General features: G+C 33.6%; 1 protein-coding gene across 1 annotated transcript; it reads right to left on the bottom strand.

Moving 5' to 3' along the window:
• Window positions 1-3791: 3791 nt before the first annotated feature.
• Window positions 3792-17698, bottom strand: LOC148619906 (uncharacterized). The gene is made up of 5 exons (XM_088580309.1): window positions 17307-17698; window positions 12274-12387; window positions 11219-11359; window positions 6183-6292; window positions 3792-5542 (listed from the first exon to the last, which is right to left on the bottom strand). Exons 1-5 carry the CDS (start codon window positions 17539-17541, stop codon window positions 5195-5197), a joined length of 948 nt encoding a protein of 315 aa, XP_088436435.1. The 5' UTR covers window positions 17542-17698; the 3' UTR covers window positions 3792-5194.
• Between the last annotated feature and the right edge of the window lie 82 nt (window positions 17699-17780).

Below are 17780 nucleotides of genomic sequence, written 5' to 3'. Positions count from 1 at the left end.
AAGTGCCCCATCGTTTGAAAAGTCCATAAAAGATGGTATGCAAACTTTTGATCAAACGGGTAAGTAGGTTTTTGAATTTTGACGAGGATGGTGCTTATGGTAAATCTTTTGGTTGATATGTTGTAGACATAGGGTAAAGGAAACAACTCTTACAAATCATTGAAACGTTTGCATTCACCATGTTACATCACTCTCATGTAAGCATCAAAGTAACTTGAACTGATTTCATTCTGTTTCAAAGGAAAGCTTGAAAGGTGAAATTGAATTTGGAACAAACATACGGCTGATTTCAAGAGTTATGTCCCTTACCGTAGGTCTACCTCCTTAATTAGGTTTTTTTTCAATATGATAATTGAAGTATCACTGATTTTATTCTCAGCAATTGGGGCTTTAGTTTTGTTCACTCCTCCTAGACGTATTTGTGTTTTCTGAACATATCACAAATAAAATATTTATAACACCGCATCATAAATGCTCGACTTATATGTAGATCACACCGTCACGTTGTCAAGCTAGAAATGATCGTGTACCGATCGATAGTCATTTATGTCGCCTTTTGCATTTTCTGAAAAATGATTCATTTCAATAAAACAAGTGCATTACTTTATTTCATTTCCCAATGATAGTCATTGTGACAGACTTCTTTGATATATTTGTAAAAGTTTTGCTGAAATCGTCGGAAAAGTAACAATCTATTTGGTCCACAATCCGTAACTTGCTCCGATCACGACCAAGCTGAAACACTTTACATACATTATTGATCTGTTCTTTCGGTTGACAGTGTGACGGAAGTGTAGACGCTACTATATATGACCCATACAAATTACAATAAAGGAAACTAAAAGGTATGCTTTTGAAATCGTCCTGAAAATATCATAAACTGGTTAGGGATTCCTCTTCACATTTAAACGCTCATGACTTTAAAACACTGTATATTCAAGTTATCCCAAATCACACGCAAAATTAAACCAATCCGTTTTAAGTAAAGGACAGGTTGTGAGATCGGTTTATTTTTTCTTTAGTAATTTTGGTGAAGATTTATATTGCCATGCTCGTTTCAATAACTTTTGTCCATATTTTCTAATGTGAGTTCATATAGTCCAGGAATCCTAGGTCAATGGTTGATCAAATAAGATGAGATCTTTAAAAAAACAGAAATAATCCGCGAAATAAGGTGAGCTGACATGAATGGCCATTTGTATGTTTCAGGACCGAAGAAGCAATCAAAATTAAGGAAAATAAGTTGCATTATTCCGAAAATTGAACATCACGAAACGAAAAGCAAGGACAAACAAAAGAGAAAATACTCAGTTCCGGAAAACGCGAAAGTCATGCCAAAAGTCTATCCTGATAGCTGGGACGAATTTATGGTCATATCCAAAGGAAGATCATCCAGTACGTCCAAATGGTCTGGAGGCGACGAAGCATCGGATATTTCTTCCGCTTCAGCTGATTTATTATTGGACACGCCCGAGCCCGGTCTTATAGGATTTCCTCATATAGAGCACACTCGTATAGAGCACACTCGCATACAACACTCTCACATCGATCACACACAAATGGAACCCCCTAATTTAGGGTCCCAACACTTAGGACCTCCACAATTTGAAGAGTTGGCAGAAGTCGACAATGACGTTGAGAGGTGTATATTTCAGCCGCTTTACTGTTGGTGTACTCGCTGTCAGATGATGTACCGGATGTACATCGAATCAGATAAAAAGCTCACTACTTGGGGAAATTATCCATGTTTTAGATTCTAGCATGTCAAAGAGTCTATATAATTCTTCATCAATATTCTCGGAGACGACGTCTTAAGAACTTTCTCATAGAAATAAACGAGTATACAGTATTTTTTTCATTGTAAACTGCAAATAGTTGTCGTTGTTCTAATATTTTTATGCTTTGCATATGATGAAATTTAGTGATTTGTACTCAAATCATGACTTTGCTGATAATTTATTGCCAATATCTTGTTTAAAGGGAACATCCGAGACTTCCTAAAACGCCGGCGTTAATTATTCATTCTAAACATACTTCCGATTTCCGACGGAAAGATTTTTGACAATTCAGACTCACTGACGTTCATCAGTTCATATCAAACACTAGAAATATAAGAAAATACTGTACTGTAAAAAATTATTTATGAAAGAAACAAAACAACGTTACCTTTCACAGAACAAATACAATATACCCGAATCGATGCAATACTATATTGAAATACTTAGTAGACATGCACTATTTGGAGCAAATTCGCAGGAATGATAATAAAACAAACGACCAACTCCTAGATATTACAGTTGCTCTAACATGCCGTGTTACCTGATGCATTTTAAAGATATTTGATTATTTTGGGTTGCCAACAAAGAGGAATGTACAGGTTTTCAATATCTGCGACTGCATTTAACATTTACCAGCCAGACATGCGTGTTTTTTAAATTCATCTTCCATCGAAGCATTTTCTTTGAAGATCAGGTCACATTGTGTATGTGTGTATATAGTACCATTTGTGAAATTTCCATGCCATTCAATGTTTAATTTTTCTTGAGAAATGTTTTTTTTTAACATGAAACATTCTTGCGTTTGCCTATAGGTGTGTATACTAGAAATTGTTTTTTAGCATTGACAACGAAAGTATTGACATCAAAGTCCATAACTGCTACCGGAAGTCTTTCCCTATAACAAATATGCCTGACTTAATAAGTTTTTTTTATCATAAGAGCATTGCAAAGAAATGATCATTAAATTGTATGATATGCTAATTTTAACTATAATAGTTTGTTTTATTGGTGGTATTTTAGTTTTTCATTCTGTGGAAAGGAACCCAAAATATTTTGTTGGTACGACGGACATTCCGGTTATTTACAAAAATATAAGTATACTAAAACAGTACCGGGTCCAGGGTGTAGAGGGTTGGAACCCTGCTTCTTATTCTTTTGAATTAAAAAAAAAAATTTGCATATTTTACATTTGGACAGAAACGGGCAAATAGAAGGAAACCCCAACTTTTCTGGAATTATCCATTTCTAAAATCTGTGAATCCGTATTTACTATAGATTTTGTTTTCGAATTTTGTATTATAGATAAAAACGTACAAAAACGCTTTTTTTCATACAAAATTGACTAGTATGTTTATAAAGCTTTTTTCATTGATACTGTTTTCAAACTATACTGTAAACGTCGTTGTTATTGTTACTTAAGTTTATACAATGTATGTACATTCGTTGGAAAAATAAAATATTGCAAATTTTGACTTTCCGTGTTATCAGTTTGAATCAGTTTTATTAAAGAGTAATCAAGGGATCAAGGTAATAGCAGTAATTAAAAGTATGTAATCCAGGGACAAAGACCAGACATGGAAAACATACATACACATCAAAGAACATAAAGTAACTAAAATCATACATACAAATTAACAAAAGCAAATGAGCAACTCGGACTCCACTAAAAACTGGGAGCATGGACCAGATGAACCGGTAGGGTAAGCGTCCATAACTATTTTTGTTATTCGTTTCTATATTTTGTATTTTCATTTTTGAAGACCAAAAATATTTGCACTTAACCATAGTGGCATTAAACCTTTGCTTAATGACGCGATATTTTCGTAAAACTTAACCTGAGTGTATTTTTTGGCCAACGAGAATGATTTCAATGAGCTTTCGTATAGTAGCAAATCAATGAACCGAATTAAAATTTAAATTAAAAGGATTTGTTTCAGTCAGCAATCTTCCGTCGCTCTGCTGTTATGATATCAACAGAAGCTGGTCCATTATCATAACAATAAAGAAAACTAATTGTGTTTGTATATAAAGGTATTTATTAAAATAGTATTGCTCTTATAGGGTATGATATAAGGAAATTATCTTTCATCACATGCATTCATCTGTCAAAGTCAGTCGTCTGTTAAAAATAGTCAACCTTACATTACGCTTGTGCTTGGTGATGCAGTGTTGCATTGGTCACAGTAGGGTACATTGTATGTAAGTCTCGTCACGTGACTTTGTGGTTTCACGAGAAAGGGTCCCAAAGTACCATTCAAATAAATAAGAATTTGTCATTTACTGAGTATTGAGTTCAGTATAAAATCTGCGATCCCGGAAGTAAATAATAGAATGAAAATCGGTCTCCGGATTTCAATACCTTCTACACAGGAAATTCCGGTAAGGAAAATGAAACTAAAACGAGACTAACAAACCCTATTGAAGCAATATAACATTACATTACATAGGATGATCTTATTTGTCCACATTAAGGTAATGACATCACGAAAACTACCAAACATCTCATATGCCCTCTTTGAACACACAGGATATACAAAATTACATTCAGGTAAAGTCATTATACATAAAGATAAGCGTAAATCTGGTAAAATATATACAAAAAAAATACATTTTGTACAAAAAGAAATGTATAATAATATGTTTAGGAGATGAAAAGTTTGAATAAAATCTAAATGTAAATATTCTAAAAAAAATCACATATTCTGTACCCAGTCATTAGGGATTACTGCTGTCCTTTTATTATATATAAGTATATATGTATTATTGTTTAAATCCAAAAAATGTCGATATACAAAGGCAACAGGCAAAATTATTCATACGTCATGAACGCTGAATTTGGAGAAAAAAATACAATGTAAAGTATGTGAACAATACATTGTTGTGTATCTTATCCGTCATTTAGAGAAAAGATTTTTATTTACTTAAAAAAAACTTCAAATCTTAAACCTCAAAGTTGTCCCTCAAAATAATACAGAATCAAGGCATTTTATCTCCAATACAGAACTTAATTTCATAAATATGACAGGTAAAAAACTTAATTTTACAAAATTAAACGAACTCTATCGGCAATTAAATGGAGAAATCAATTTTACAAAAATGGAGGAGTTCTTGAACTTAATTTCCTAAATACGAAAGGCTTCTATCTGAAAATAGAACACTTAATTTTACAAAACTGACGGAATTAAACCTGCAACTAGACTTTATTTACATGGAATACCTGCCGAGACAAATAAATATCAGTACATTGACATCGACTAATCATTTTAATTTACGTGTACCTATAGGAAATTACCCAAATAACGTGAACTGTATCTACTTGACTTCGATGTAACTTTGCATTCAGAAACCCTCTATGCCCCTAGCCTTTGTTTACAGTAATTCTTTTCTGTAACTAAATACTTAAATTCGTAATTAATTTAACTCCAAGACCAGTAAGGCATTGGTTGTAAAGGTCTACCGTTTTCCAAGTCTTGTACGTATGGCCCTGGGTAAGGCATTGGAGGAGGGTAAGGACCGTATGAACCTGGAGGGTAGGGTCGTTCCATCGGGAAAGCTCTATTGTCGTATCCATTGACAGCATAATCCTGACCACGCCCTCGTTTTTCTAGTTGCTCGCGGTCACTTGCTCGGTCTTCGTATCGCTCGTCACCAATATAAAATCCAGCTATGACGTAGAAAATTGCCGTAATTATTGCTAAAGCGACACCAACCCATCCAAGAGCATATGACCAACCATAGTCGCTTTCTGTTTTTAATTGGACAGCCTACAATAAGTCACACAATTTTAAGATACGTGTAGATGAGCATATCTACTACAATACATTTTATACATGTTAATTCGGTTTTTTTTCAAATATTACATGAATTTTATGTTTGGAATACGCATGTTAAGTTTAGGATGGGTCTATTACAAAAAGTAGAAAGTTAGAGTAACTTCGGGCTTTTGTTTGTTTAAGAGTGAAGAGTTAATATATATTACACATCGATGAATTAAAAAAACAAACAAACAAACAAACAAACAAACAAAACAAAAACAAAAAAACAACAACAAATAAAACCGAAAAAACAAAAGAAAACAGTATTTAATTTCTAACATTCCTATTTGCAAACCTGAAAATTTATTGATCTTTTTTCTAAAGACTGCAATTCAGTGAACATTTGCATCTAACGGACAGAATGTTCATTAGGGACTACGAATTTCTTTTACATACAGTACAGGCTTACACATAAACAGTTGAAGGCAAAATGTAGTAGTCGTATACTTAAAAAGTAAGTATAATATGTAATCTTTGCTATATTAAGTGAGTTTGTTCTCAACAAAATGATCTCGAATGATATTAACTTATTTCCAGATTATTATAGCTTAAGTTTACGCATTTTAATATCACTTTACAGTTTACTTACTGCATCCCAGGACTTGTAGAATTTGATCTTCCCGACTGTATCCGTGATTTTTCTTTTTTCTAAATATTCAGCTCCATGGAAAAACGCCATTCCTCCAGCGACAAAGAACGCTAAAATGATACAATAATAGTTACTCTCTAGAACCTCATATGAATATATATGTACTTATAAAGGATGAAACCAATTTAAGTAGCCCTCCAGATAAGAATCATGCAAAATGTGAGACATGGTTGGAAAGCCTACATATTTTTATTTTTGATATTTTGTTTGAAATGCTTTAGTAAACAAAAATTAACACTTGGTTTTTCATATAACCTGTGCTCGTAGGAGATAAAAATTGTATAGAATGTACTGTAGAATTAAAAATTAAGGGAGATAACTCTGTAAATTACACTCAAATACAATATAATCTACTGGTATTCAATGTTGATTATCTCCTAAGAGCTGCAGATTTGAATGAATAATTACACATTTCATCATATAGACCCATAAAACAACTTAATTACAAAAATAAAAATATGTAGCCTTTTTTGAGTTGTATCATATTTTTCAGATTTTGCATGATTCTTGCAAAAACAGCTACTTAATTGTTGACATTTTCACTATCAAGTAAATCATTCGATTCGCGCTTATATTTCTGATCAGGTCGAGTTGATAGTTCCGCCAGGTTAATGCTACACTTTCCCATAAAAACTCTAAAAGTTATAACCTAATGTTTAGGGGAAAGAATTACACCTACATATACCTCACAGAAGTACCAACTGAGCCTGCTTAGAAAACTAGCACAAACGGAGCTATCGGTGTAGCAATCTACAGAAAATAGACAGCATGTGATTTGCAAACCAGTAACATTTCAATTATTTCATTACAGGTCGAATAAACGTCAATTATATACGAACCAAATTATTTTTACTCAACATATATTTAAGCTTTTTAAGCACGCATAATAATTTTCTTCTAACAGACTGAAAAATATTAAGAATAGGCGTGTGAAATTTACCACTGCTGTCAAAAGTAACTTCTGGGTGCTTATGCGGTGAAACAAATAGTACTCTTTTATCTTTAAATAATTAGCTGAGAACGTTTTCATCTATATCATTATTAGTAGTAAGCAATGCTTTTGTCTTCTGAGAATTGAATTTCACAAACCATTTACGACACCACAAATCTAAAGTTTTCAAATCAAAATTCAAAATATCCTCGATAGTATGAGGATGTTGAGAGGAATACGAAAGGGATGTGTCGTCTGCAAACAGCCTTGCAAGACTTAAAAGTACGCCTACTATATCATTGGCATATATTACGAACAACAAGGCCTCAACAACTGATCCCCGAGGAACTCCTGCATTGGTGTGTAAAGTTGACGATCTAAAGTTTCCTATGAAAACACATTGATTTCTATTAATTGAATAACCCTTAAACCATCTGTGTAAGTTACCATGAAAACCATAAGATTTAATTTAACTAAAAGTCCTGCATGTCACAGCTTTCGAGCTGTCACCAAAAAAAAAACCCGACTGCATTTAAACCTTTATCTTCTAATGACATAACAATTCTATGATAAATCTCTATCAGCAAGCCAGACTGTATAATAAGATGTTTGTAAGTAAATAATTAAGTTCATGTTTAAAAACAACTCTTTCAAATACCTTCCCAACAGATGATAACAATGATATTGGCCTATAATTTGAACTTCCGATTTATCTCCCTTCTTAAACAGGGGCATTACACTAGCAATTTTCCATTTAGTTGGGAAGCTTGCTTGTGATAAAGAAAATTAAACGGTGTTGTAAAAGGAAAGCTTATTGTATCTTTGGTATTTGATGAGCATATGATGACTGATACCATTACGACCCGAAGCTTTTCCCAGTTAGAAGTTCCAAGGATGTCACGAATTTCAACTTCATTAAGGGGACGACCATTAGATTCTTCGGGTGGGGCCTGGCAATTTTTTTTTCAGATCTTAAATTTTATTACAAGCCTGGTGAAAATCAGATTATTTATTTTCATCATAACCTTGGCTAGATTATTTATTTTCCATACTCATGAAAGAGTTTAACTTTTTCTTTGAAAATTTAAATGTTGCATATCCGGGTTGCCAAAATTTGTAGTTTGGGTTCTATATCACAGCACGAGTTGCTTTTTATGTTCATTATTAAAGACATGAAGTACATTCTTTATAATACAAGGCATAGTCTCTACTATATCCAACAGGTGGCATTCTTGGATCTGCAATATGCCCAAAGTTAGCTGGAAATGTTGCGAGGGACTTTTTAGGGTACAGATTCGCATATCGTGCACCCCACCAGCCACTCATCAATCAAAATATGTTTTACAGGTACCCTTATACCTCTCATTTACGAATCTTTTTGTCGCCCAAAAAAAATAATAAACTGAAGCATTTTTGTATTTTTACACCTTGTTGAGGCAAAAGTCAATTTTAACGTTTTTTTATTCTTCAAACTTCTTCTTTCTACAGAACAAAGTAAACTGACATATATATGTACAATCATGTAGCCCAATGTCTAAGCTTTACAATGGTACCAAGAAAGTTGTAGGGTTTTGGGGTAAAATGAACAAAATAGACCCCTACCTCACCGAAAAATCGCTTTAATTGACACATTTCAGAATTTCAGAAATTTATTTCTTCTATATTACCCGTATTTGTAATTTTTTTTCAGAATACCGTAGTTCCGTAGTTTAAACAAGCTTTTGTGTGATATAGTACATTATAATAATGTCATAGCTTCCAAATGTGCCCAAGTAATAAATATTTGAACTTTTTAAAGTCAAGTTAGGTGAAAAATTGCCGCCCCTACCCATGAAAAAAATATCTCAACATGAACTAAAATGTTAATTTTGGCATATACACAGTGTACAATTGACATGTTGGGTACTGTATTGTTTTAATTATCAATGTACCCAACATATTTTCTCATTCCAGGTGAGTATTTTTCAGTTTCAATGTGACAATAATTAGTTTTCGGATTTCATATTTTCTTCCATTTCACCGGTCATGGGCAATATTTTTTAAAGTACCCAACTTCAAACAAGTTTTGGTATATTAAAACACATGTATATAGCATTTTCACTTTCTAATGAACCATTTTTTACTGAAGCATAAATACTTTACGGGTTTTGACATGGAAAAATATGTCAATTTGAGCGATGTTTTGGTACATTTAGTTACCGCACATTTCTTGGTATATTGTAAGTTGAGACATTGGGCTACATGATGATACCTATTTTTGTTTAGTTTGTTCACACATGCTGTCTCAGGACGATTTAGATGCTCAAACAATTGAGTAAAAAAAATCTTGGCTTTTTTACCCAGTGGTGTACAAATATAGGCTTACATATGTATACTGAAAAAGAACCCGAGAATATTCTCCGGCGACAAATTGATTCGGTAATGGGAGATATAAAGGTACTTAAAAATTATCATGAAGTTGGTGAGTAGAGGGTGCACGGTGGACCCTCCCAGCCCATGACTATTACACATTACACCAGTAAAGTCATTTATATACACGTATTTAATATTACCACTGGAAACTATTAGGGTGTTGTATAAAACTTTTGGAGTATTTAAACATGTATACTTCTCTAATTTATGAAACTATGGGGAGCGTAGCGAGCCAAATTTTTTTTAAAAGGTTTTGTGGAGTTCAGAATATTTAATTTCGATTTACTAGCCAAGATCAGAATATTTATTTTCATTTCACTAGCCAAGGCGAGAATATTTATTTTCTAGCAATTTGCATAGTCAGAATACTTATTTTCTGGTATGATGAGGCCAGATTATTTATTTTCTACATAATCAGAGACAGATTATTTATTTTCAAAATCTGCCAGCCCCCTAAGAATCTAATGGTTGTCCCCTAATTTGGAGTTCTTCAAACGAAGCGTCAGTTCTTCTCTGAAGTACTGGTAATTCAGTACCCGCATCATTTAAGTTAGATACTGAGCAAAATATCTATTCAAAAGATCTGCTTTTGTACGACCATCCAAAATTAATTCATCATTTTCGTTTTTAGCTGAGTAATCATAGTCGATTCCCCTAAACATTTTACAAGTTTTTTAATCATTGACCAGTAAGATTTAGAATTAGAACCAGAAAATTTACCTAATACGCTATCAGCGTTAAGGTAAAATTGCACTTTGGTAAGCACTTTAAAATTATTGACAAGATTCCGCTGTTTTTTTATATTTCCTAATAGCTGATTCTGACTTAGAATTTCTCGCAGTTGTGTGGAGTCTGTTTCTTTTTCTGATCTCCTATTATTACCATTACATTCAAATACAAAAAAAAATATAAAAGAATTCTTAAGCTTATGGATTTCAAACTGTTGTTAATGGACACCGGTGGACGTAAATGCAATATACAAAAGATGTTCGACTTAAATCTCTCAAACAAACATTTCAACTTTTTGGGGTTCGTTGTTACAATGTACAAGTGCTAAACTATATTAATGTTCAAGTGCAATCGTCATCGACTCAGTGTATTAGTACTTTGATTAGATAAGACGCCCGAACTATCAAATCTTTTTCACTTTTTATAGACCATTTCAACCTTGGATAAAAAATGACTTTCCGCCTCTCTGTATATTATTCAAATCACCCAAACGTCTTTTTAGATAAATCGACGGATATGCGGTGAAAGGAAGCTAATACATAAAAGTGCGGTGCTCATTTATGTAAAGGTAAAGGTATTATTTAACATCGGCGATGACTGGCTGAAGTTGTAAATACCTAAACGAGTTTAATATTTTCTTGCCAACGAAGGTGTTTCGGGTAATGAATTTGGATTTCATTTGTTCGTTCGTCAATTGGTCCTAAGGTAACGTCCTTGTGAAGACTTCTGGAGTCTTAATGGTTTTCGATCTCTTGATATAAAGGTCAAAAGTCAATTTCAAAAGTTTTTTTTTAAATAACGTGGTAATATGTTGAACGCGTAGGAGGAAGAGAAACACGTAGAAAGATTATACTTTATACATTATTGTTATTGTAATCAATATTCGAATTTGTGTCTTCCTTACCGACTAAGAAAGCTAGAAAACCGGAAGTAAAAACCCATTTCGATCGTCTGCTACAACTTAAGGGAACCAATCCAACGATGAAAGTTATGATAAGTAAAAACAGTCCTACTCCAATGAAGGCTATAGTACATCTGAGTAAATCTGAAAATAAAAACGCAATATTCATGAGAGAGTCTTTGTTGTGATTTCTGCATTTCTTCCGCGTGTTCATAATTACATGTATACCAGTTGGAAAGTGATTTCACCTCTGAGTGTGCGTAGAAATTCTAGCAGGCAATGCTTTAATATGAAAAAAAAACACTGTTTTATCAACATCAATGAAAGAAATATCAATGAAAACAAGTTAGGCCAAATACAACCTCTGCATCATATTACATGTCAGAAAAAATAGGTGGGTAGGTCGGGATTTCATTCTATTTTTTTTCTCAAATTTCATCAAAAAAGATTCAAAACATTTTATTAGTCATGTGATACCATCTGTAAAATATCGGGTCGTTTTGTGGTTCTTTCTATTTTTTTGTTAACTTAAAAATAAGTCCGTCGGGGAGCAGGGTCAAGGCACGAGTCGGTCGGGTAACAGGAAACAGAGGTGTATACTTTTATTTGGTTTTAAACGAATTGAAACTGAACCCTGAATATTTTCTCTAAAAACATAAATGTACAGCATGTATCAGTCTTTTTTTCATTCATTTATTGCTACAATTACATCTATGTGTATATATGCCGAGAAAATTTAAATTAGCTTTTATACTGTTGTACTATCTTTGCATTTATCATGGAAAAGGGTCGAGGTGCGTGGCGAATTTGTCACTTATTTCCAAAATCGCTAGAGTGGTGCAGAACTAAGAATGATATCCACCAATCTATTAACTTTTTTTTACATTAATGACTATACTTAAAATATAGTGCTCTTTTTTAACTTACGAGTTCTTCATCCATATTAATAAACTCGATGGAAGGTACCAAACAAGTCTCCTCTCTACTTCGACTTTAGTCACCGATTCATACCTTCTGGTAATTTACTTTGTCAAATTTCACAAAATGTATTTACTTACGGACTCTAGCAATGTATTCATCGGTGAGTTTTGTTGCTGTAGCATCCGGAATATCTAAGTCAACAAGAAAGCACTCTGTATCGACAGTATCTGCAGACTGGGCTTGTAAGAATGCTGAAATAAGAAAAATACAACTGTATGTACTTTTTAAGATTTTTTTTTATATTTACCATCGTATTCTGGTATACTCATACTGAATAAATAGTTTTAAAGCGAAAGTATTGCGCTGTATAAATTAAGAAGTTTGTATAATACGCTTTTTTTTTAATCTGTGGTTCCGTTTGTTCAGTTCTATAAAGTATATGTCACGAGAGCGGTTATCTATGTTTGAAAATGTTCTCTGTGTTGATGAATGATGAATAACCCGTTCATAATCTCTGAACCAGTCGAATACTTAATTACCAAAAAAGCTTGCACACCGATGTCACTTCTATTTTTTTTTGGCAGTGACAGGATTTGTTTTTCAACATGACTGGATGTTTGTTTTTTTATGTCCCATGAGCGTTTGGTCATTACATTTACCAAATTAAATACATTGAGTTAACTTTTGAATGATTTAAGAATAATTGGTCATGAAACCCAGTTTGCATAGGCAATAGATTTTAATCTAGTGCCTTATCACCTGTCTTCTATTGGTTATGAAGTTGTACATGTGCATGCATACATGTACTTGTTAACTGATAGTATGCAGATGTGTTGGGCTGGTTTGAGCTGTTGAGTATTGTAACTCAAAATATGGTAATAGACATTTTATTTTGTGAATCGCACTTTCAATGCTGCAATGCATCTCTTATTTTATTTTCTATCTGAATGACATTTGGGGTTTCTTGGTTCAAAACATGGACTATGTCATAATAGACTAAGGGTGAACTGTCTTCTAATCCGTAGCTCCTCTTTTCTAAGACTGCTGAATAGAATTGAATAACTTTTCAAAATGTGTATCACGTACCCGTACCAAACCAGTGTATGACATTTTTGTAGTGAATGTTATGGTGTGTTATAATATGGATGCGGATACGGGTTACACATTTTGGTGTGTTCCTATATTATGGAAGTGCTGAACCATAGAGGCTCGTTACAATTGACTATATAGGTCATAAACATTATCAAGGCCCCGATTGTTGTGTTGTTATATATCGGGGCCCTGATAATGTTTATGACCTAAATAGTCAATTGTAACAAGCCTGCTCGGGCGTTAAACCCCAACAATCAATCAATCATGTAAGAGCCCTTGTAGCTAAACGAACAAAATAAGATTGTAGTGCATCTAATAATGCACACCGATCAACACACCGATCTTGATCGGTGAGAAATAAGAGGTAATGAAATACCTCAAATATAATGTTCGTTAAATTATACAGGTATAAATTGATAGTGAAATAGAATATTTTTATGGGGTTACCACTCATCTAGTTTTATCCATAAATGGCATAAATGGGTGTCACATATTTCATGAATTTTAATGAAGCAAGAGATATGAACAAAAATTCAAGCCATATTGTATTTTCATTTGAATCTGACAAAAAGTGGCTTTTCATATAATATGAACCCTCATTGTAAAGACACGCTATTGCATTTTACCTCCTTACTAATAAAACTGCCCAAAACATTGAAATCAAACGTGTGAAATAAAGATACGACTTTTTTATCATAAGGCAAAATAATATTAATCATAATAATAATTCTCTTGTTTCCTTCGATCAGCAAGAAGAAATAGGGTACCGTAGCTAGGTAGGGAATTAAAATATATATATAGCGTCTCAGAATGTGACGACTCTATTTGCTACACTGCTCCATCGGATCAAATTGATACAGAGAAGATATATAAACGTATAGAAAGGTCTGAAAAATTCCCAACGATGTCAGAACTGTCAAATTTGCGATGCACATATTTGGTCGTTCCCTCCGCGGGACTCGAACTCATAAAAATATAGCTTTCGCTGGCCGGGTCATTCCTCCTCGTAGGATTAATCTAGGGCTGTAACCTAGTACACGATGTATGGTAGTACGGGACAGCTCATTTATATCAATATTACACAATATTACACAACATATCCTACATATTAACATCTAAATGAACTGTCCTGTACCACCATACATCGACATTGCTTTCTTCCCTTGTATACCACAAGACAAGATATAGAATGAACACATCCGTGCTCCCAGTTTTTAAGGTGCCTGGTACGAACCGGATATGGACCAATTACACCCGGGTCCTCTGAGAATCATGCAAAGGGGAGCCTACATATTTTTATTATAAAATGTCATAGTAAACAGGTATTAACAAGTGGGCTTTCATATAACCCTTGGTCTTTGGAGATATGAATTATATAGAATGTATTGCAGAATTCAAAAGACCAGACAGATGGGAATGGGTAATTAAACATTTCATCACATAGAATGATAAAGCAACTTAATATAACTTAATATAAATTTGCAGCCTTTTTGGGGACGTATCACATACTACAGAATATGCATGATTCTTACAAAGACAGCTACAAATGTACTTAAATCCTCGATGTCAAGTACATTGTATTTGAAAAATTCTTTTGAACATGAAATTCAAGACGCGTCAATGGTGTACACATTAAAATGTTTGTTGACTTAGAAATTTCCTATACAATTTTATTTGCACTTTCTTTATGATCTGGATAATTTACTTAAATTTCTAAAGTTTGAAAAGATTTTTAAACAATTACACAAAACGAACTCAGAACTATGTTTGAACATGCGGCTCCATATTGTGCAAATCAAACTCGTTTTTTATCTTCGATAACAAACAAAAGAACAATTTTGATGATGCACGCCTACATATGTTCTATTTAACATATACGACTTGTGTTGGTAGACTTTTTTTTCAGATTTCGTTCATAGTTTAAAAGGCACTTTTTCCTTTTCGCAAATCATATAAATTACTTAAAATGTGAATCAAGGACAGCACTGTACTGAAATTCATAATCCTGCTAGAAAAAGGGCGCTTTCTTTTCTTGCAGCACAGTCTTGTAATTTAGGCATACATGTAGTATTCGATTTTAGTTGATAAGAGTGAATTTGACAATCCTTTTCAATTGTTACAAAGTTAAAATCCAAAGCCCTTTTTTAGAAGTTGAACCCCCCCCCCCTTTGTGAGATCTTCCCCTGAATTAGTGTTTCTCTAGCCAGTATGTAAAAGTTATTATTTTCTTGTGGATAATGATAGAATAAGGTTGCATAAGGTTGCATTTGTATATTTAGTCATTCTATGTAATATACCAAGAATGGATATGGTGAATATATCAAAGAAACAACGACCTTCACCGGGATAAACAATGTCAGGTCAAGGCCACTCATAGGTCTTCAATGAGCGACGAAGACGTCTTCATATACCATAGGGCAGGATGCAGATGGCCCAAAAACAACATTAAACACACGTATAGCGAAATAGTTGCCCCTATATACTCCAACAACATAGAAGTAAACTGAAAGTGAAAACTTAACAAGACATACAGAGGCCAGAAATTCCTGACTTGGGACAGGCGCAATTCTGATGCCGTTATTCGTCAATTATCTGTGCTAACTAGTATCGTCGTAACTTAATCACAACTAACTTAATACTTGAAGCGTTTTATTTGAGGCACCAAACAATTTTAAAACTGGTTACATGGAGACGTAATAGCTATAGAAACTTAGATACCTCCATAATGTGAATATATTTTCTCAAATATGGAACGCACAATCGTTTTAACTCAGATAAACGAAACATTCGAATTTATCATGTAAATACAGTCACATTGTAAACCGAGATAAAATCAACCAATTTTATGTACTGTACATAATGGATTCACTTAAAACTCTTCATCCGAGACGATACAGAATACATTTTCTAAAATGGTACAAAAAGTTAATAGCCTTGTATTCAGAAATGAAATTCGACACTTCAGATTTTCTTAAGTTCTATACATGTATTTCTTAACATTTTTCAAATATGCATATACAAGCTCAGTAACCAATACCCACCAAAATACGATTTTTGTTCAAGCACACTTTTTGTTTGCTTCCATTGGACTACACTTACCCTTAAAGAGAAATCGATGTTAATTGGCATATTAAAACACAAGGATCACAATATATATATACAACGTCTCAGAATGTGACGACTCTATTCTCTACCCTGCTCCATCGGATCAAATTGATACAGGGAAGATAACGTAAACTTATAGAAGGGTCTGAAGAATTCCCAACGATGTTAGAACTGTCAAATTTGCGAAGCAAATTTTTGTCGTTCCCCCCGCGGGACTCGAACTCATACCGCTGTGACATCTATGGCAACACCGCCTGCACTAAGTCCAGCGCCCTAGACCATTCGGCCAGCTAGGCTACTTATATATATATACTTTAAGTGAAGCATCAGAATTGATGCAAATACAATGACGATGTAGGACAACTGTTGTATACATTGACGATCTTAGCAATAAATTCAAATTATAATCGGAGATATCAACAGTAGACCCGGAGTAGACCCGAGTCTATATCGGACCTTCGTTACATTTTAAGATTTATGGTTCGCTCCATCCGTACACAAAATTACCAATGACAAACTGTATACATATTACATTTAATCGTTTCTTTTGGTCCATCATTTTTTCGACATATATATTTTATCTGTAAAGTAGTTAAATGCAGTTGAATAATTTATTTCACTATTTATATTAGAAAAAATGTATTTTAATTATGCGTGTAGTATTGACAAGCCTTAAACACTACTGCTAACATATCATATTACTTTGACGGCGTGAATAGGAAAACTATTAAATCTCCCAAAACCTGTTTTCAATATCTGTAATACTGAAGTTTGATCATCGATCCGAACGTAAACTTGTCTGTGAAATTTCAATAAAATTCCAACACAACGTATTGGCAATCCAGTTCAATTTTTTTTTCAACTTTGTTTTGAAAGTATGGGAAAATGTAAAACTTTAACCTGTATCGATTTCAAAAGGACGCCATCTTGAAGATTTGTCCAATTCTTAGGGTGTGTCTGTTTAAAATCTTACCATCTGTATCATTTCCAGGGTAACACTCTCGAAAAAGTCCTCTGTTCCTTGAAAATGTATATCTGCCATTATTTTTGTCATCATTTTTTAGAGCATCAGGAAAACTTGATCTGTCTACAGTGTAATCAAGCCAATAGTCGGTTCCAAAACTTATTGCGACAAATATCACTGTAAGAATTGTAAATACAACTCCAGACATTAGCATTACAGTCCCGCACGTGCTTCTACCCGCCATTCTTTCTTGGTAATGAATACAATCCTGAAAATCCTATAAGTCCACACCCAGGGTGGATCCGAAAAAGGAAACACTTCTTTTAAATTGACAGAGTAATGGATGAAGTCATGTATCGCAAATTCGGTTCTAGGTGGCTGAACTTCTATAAAAGCTTTAAAAGTCTCGGTCACACAACTTCTAAAGGTATTTACACGTTTTAAGTATATACAACCTAATGTTCACATTGTGTGTAGGATGGT

This window comes from Perna viridis, chromosome 4 (genome assembly GCF_037379345.1).
Source record: "Perna viridis isolate PV_CMFRI_1.1 ecotype Kerala chromosome 4, ASM3737934v1, whole genome shotgun sequence".
NCBI classification, from domain to species: Eukaryota; Metazoa; Mollusca; class Bivalvia; order Mytilida; family Mytilidae; genus Perna; species Perna viridis.
The sequence above is the reverse complement of the archived record's forward strand: the minus strand, read 5'-3'. Positions and strand labels throughout refer to the sequence as shown.

Bases quoted from the DNA above. Each gene is read 5' to 3' on its own strand.
- LOC148619906 (XM_088580309.1), bottom strand. From the start codon at position 17,541: ATGGCGGGTAGAAGCACGTGCGGGACTGTAATGCTAATGTCTGGAGTT. The intron at 6,293-11,218 runs GTAAGGAAGACA...GTATCATTTTAG, and splicing joins TTTTCTAGCTTTCTTAGTCG to CGTTCTTTGTCGCTGGAGGA. The intron at 5,543-6,182 runs GTAAGTAAACTG...GACTTATTGTAG, and splicing joins TCTACAAGTCCTGGGATGCA to GCTGTCCAATTAAAAACAGA.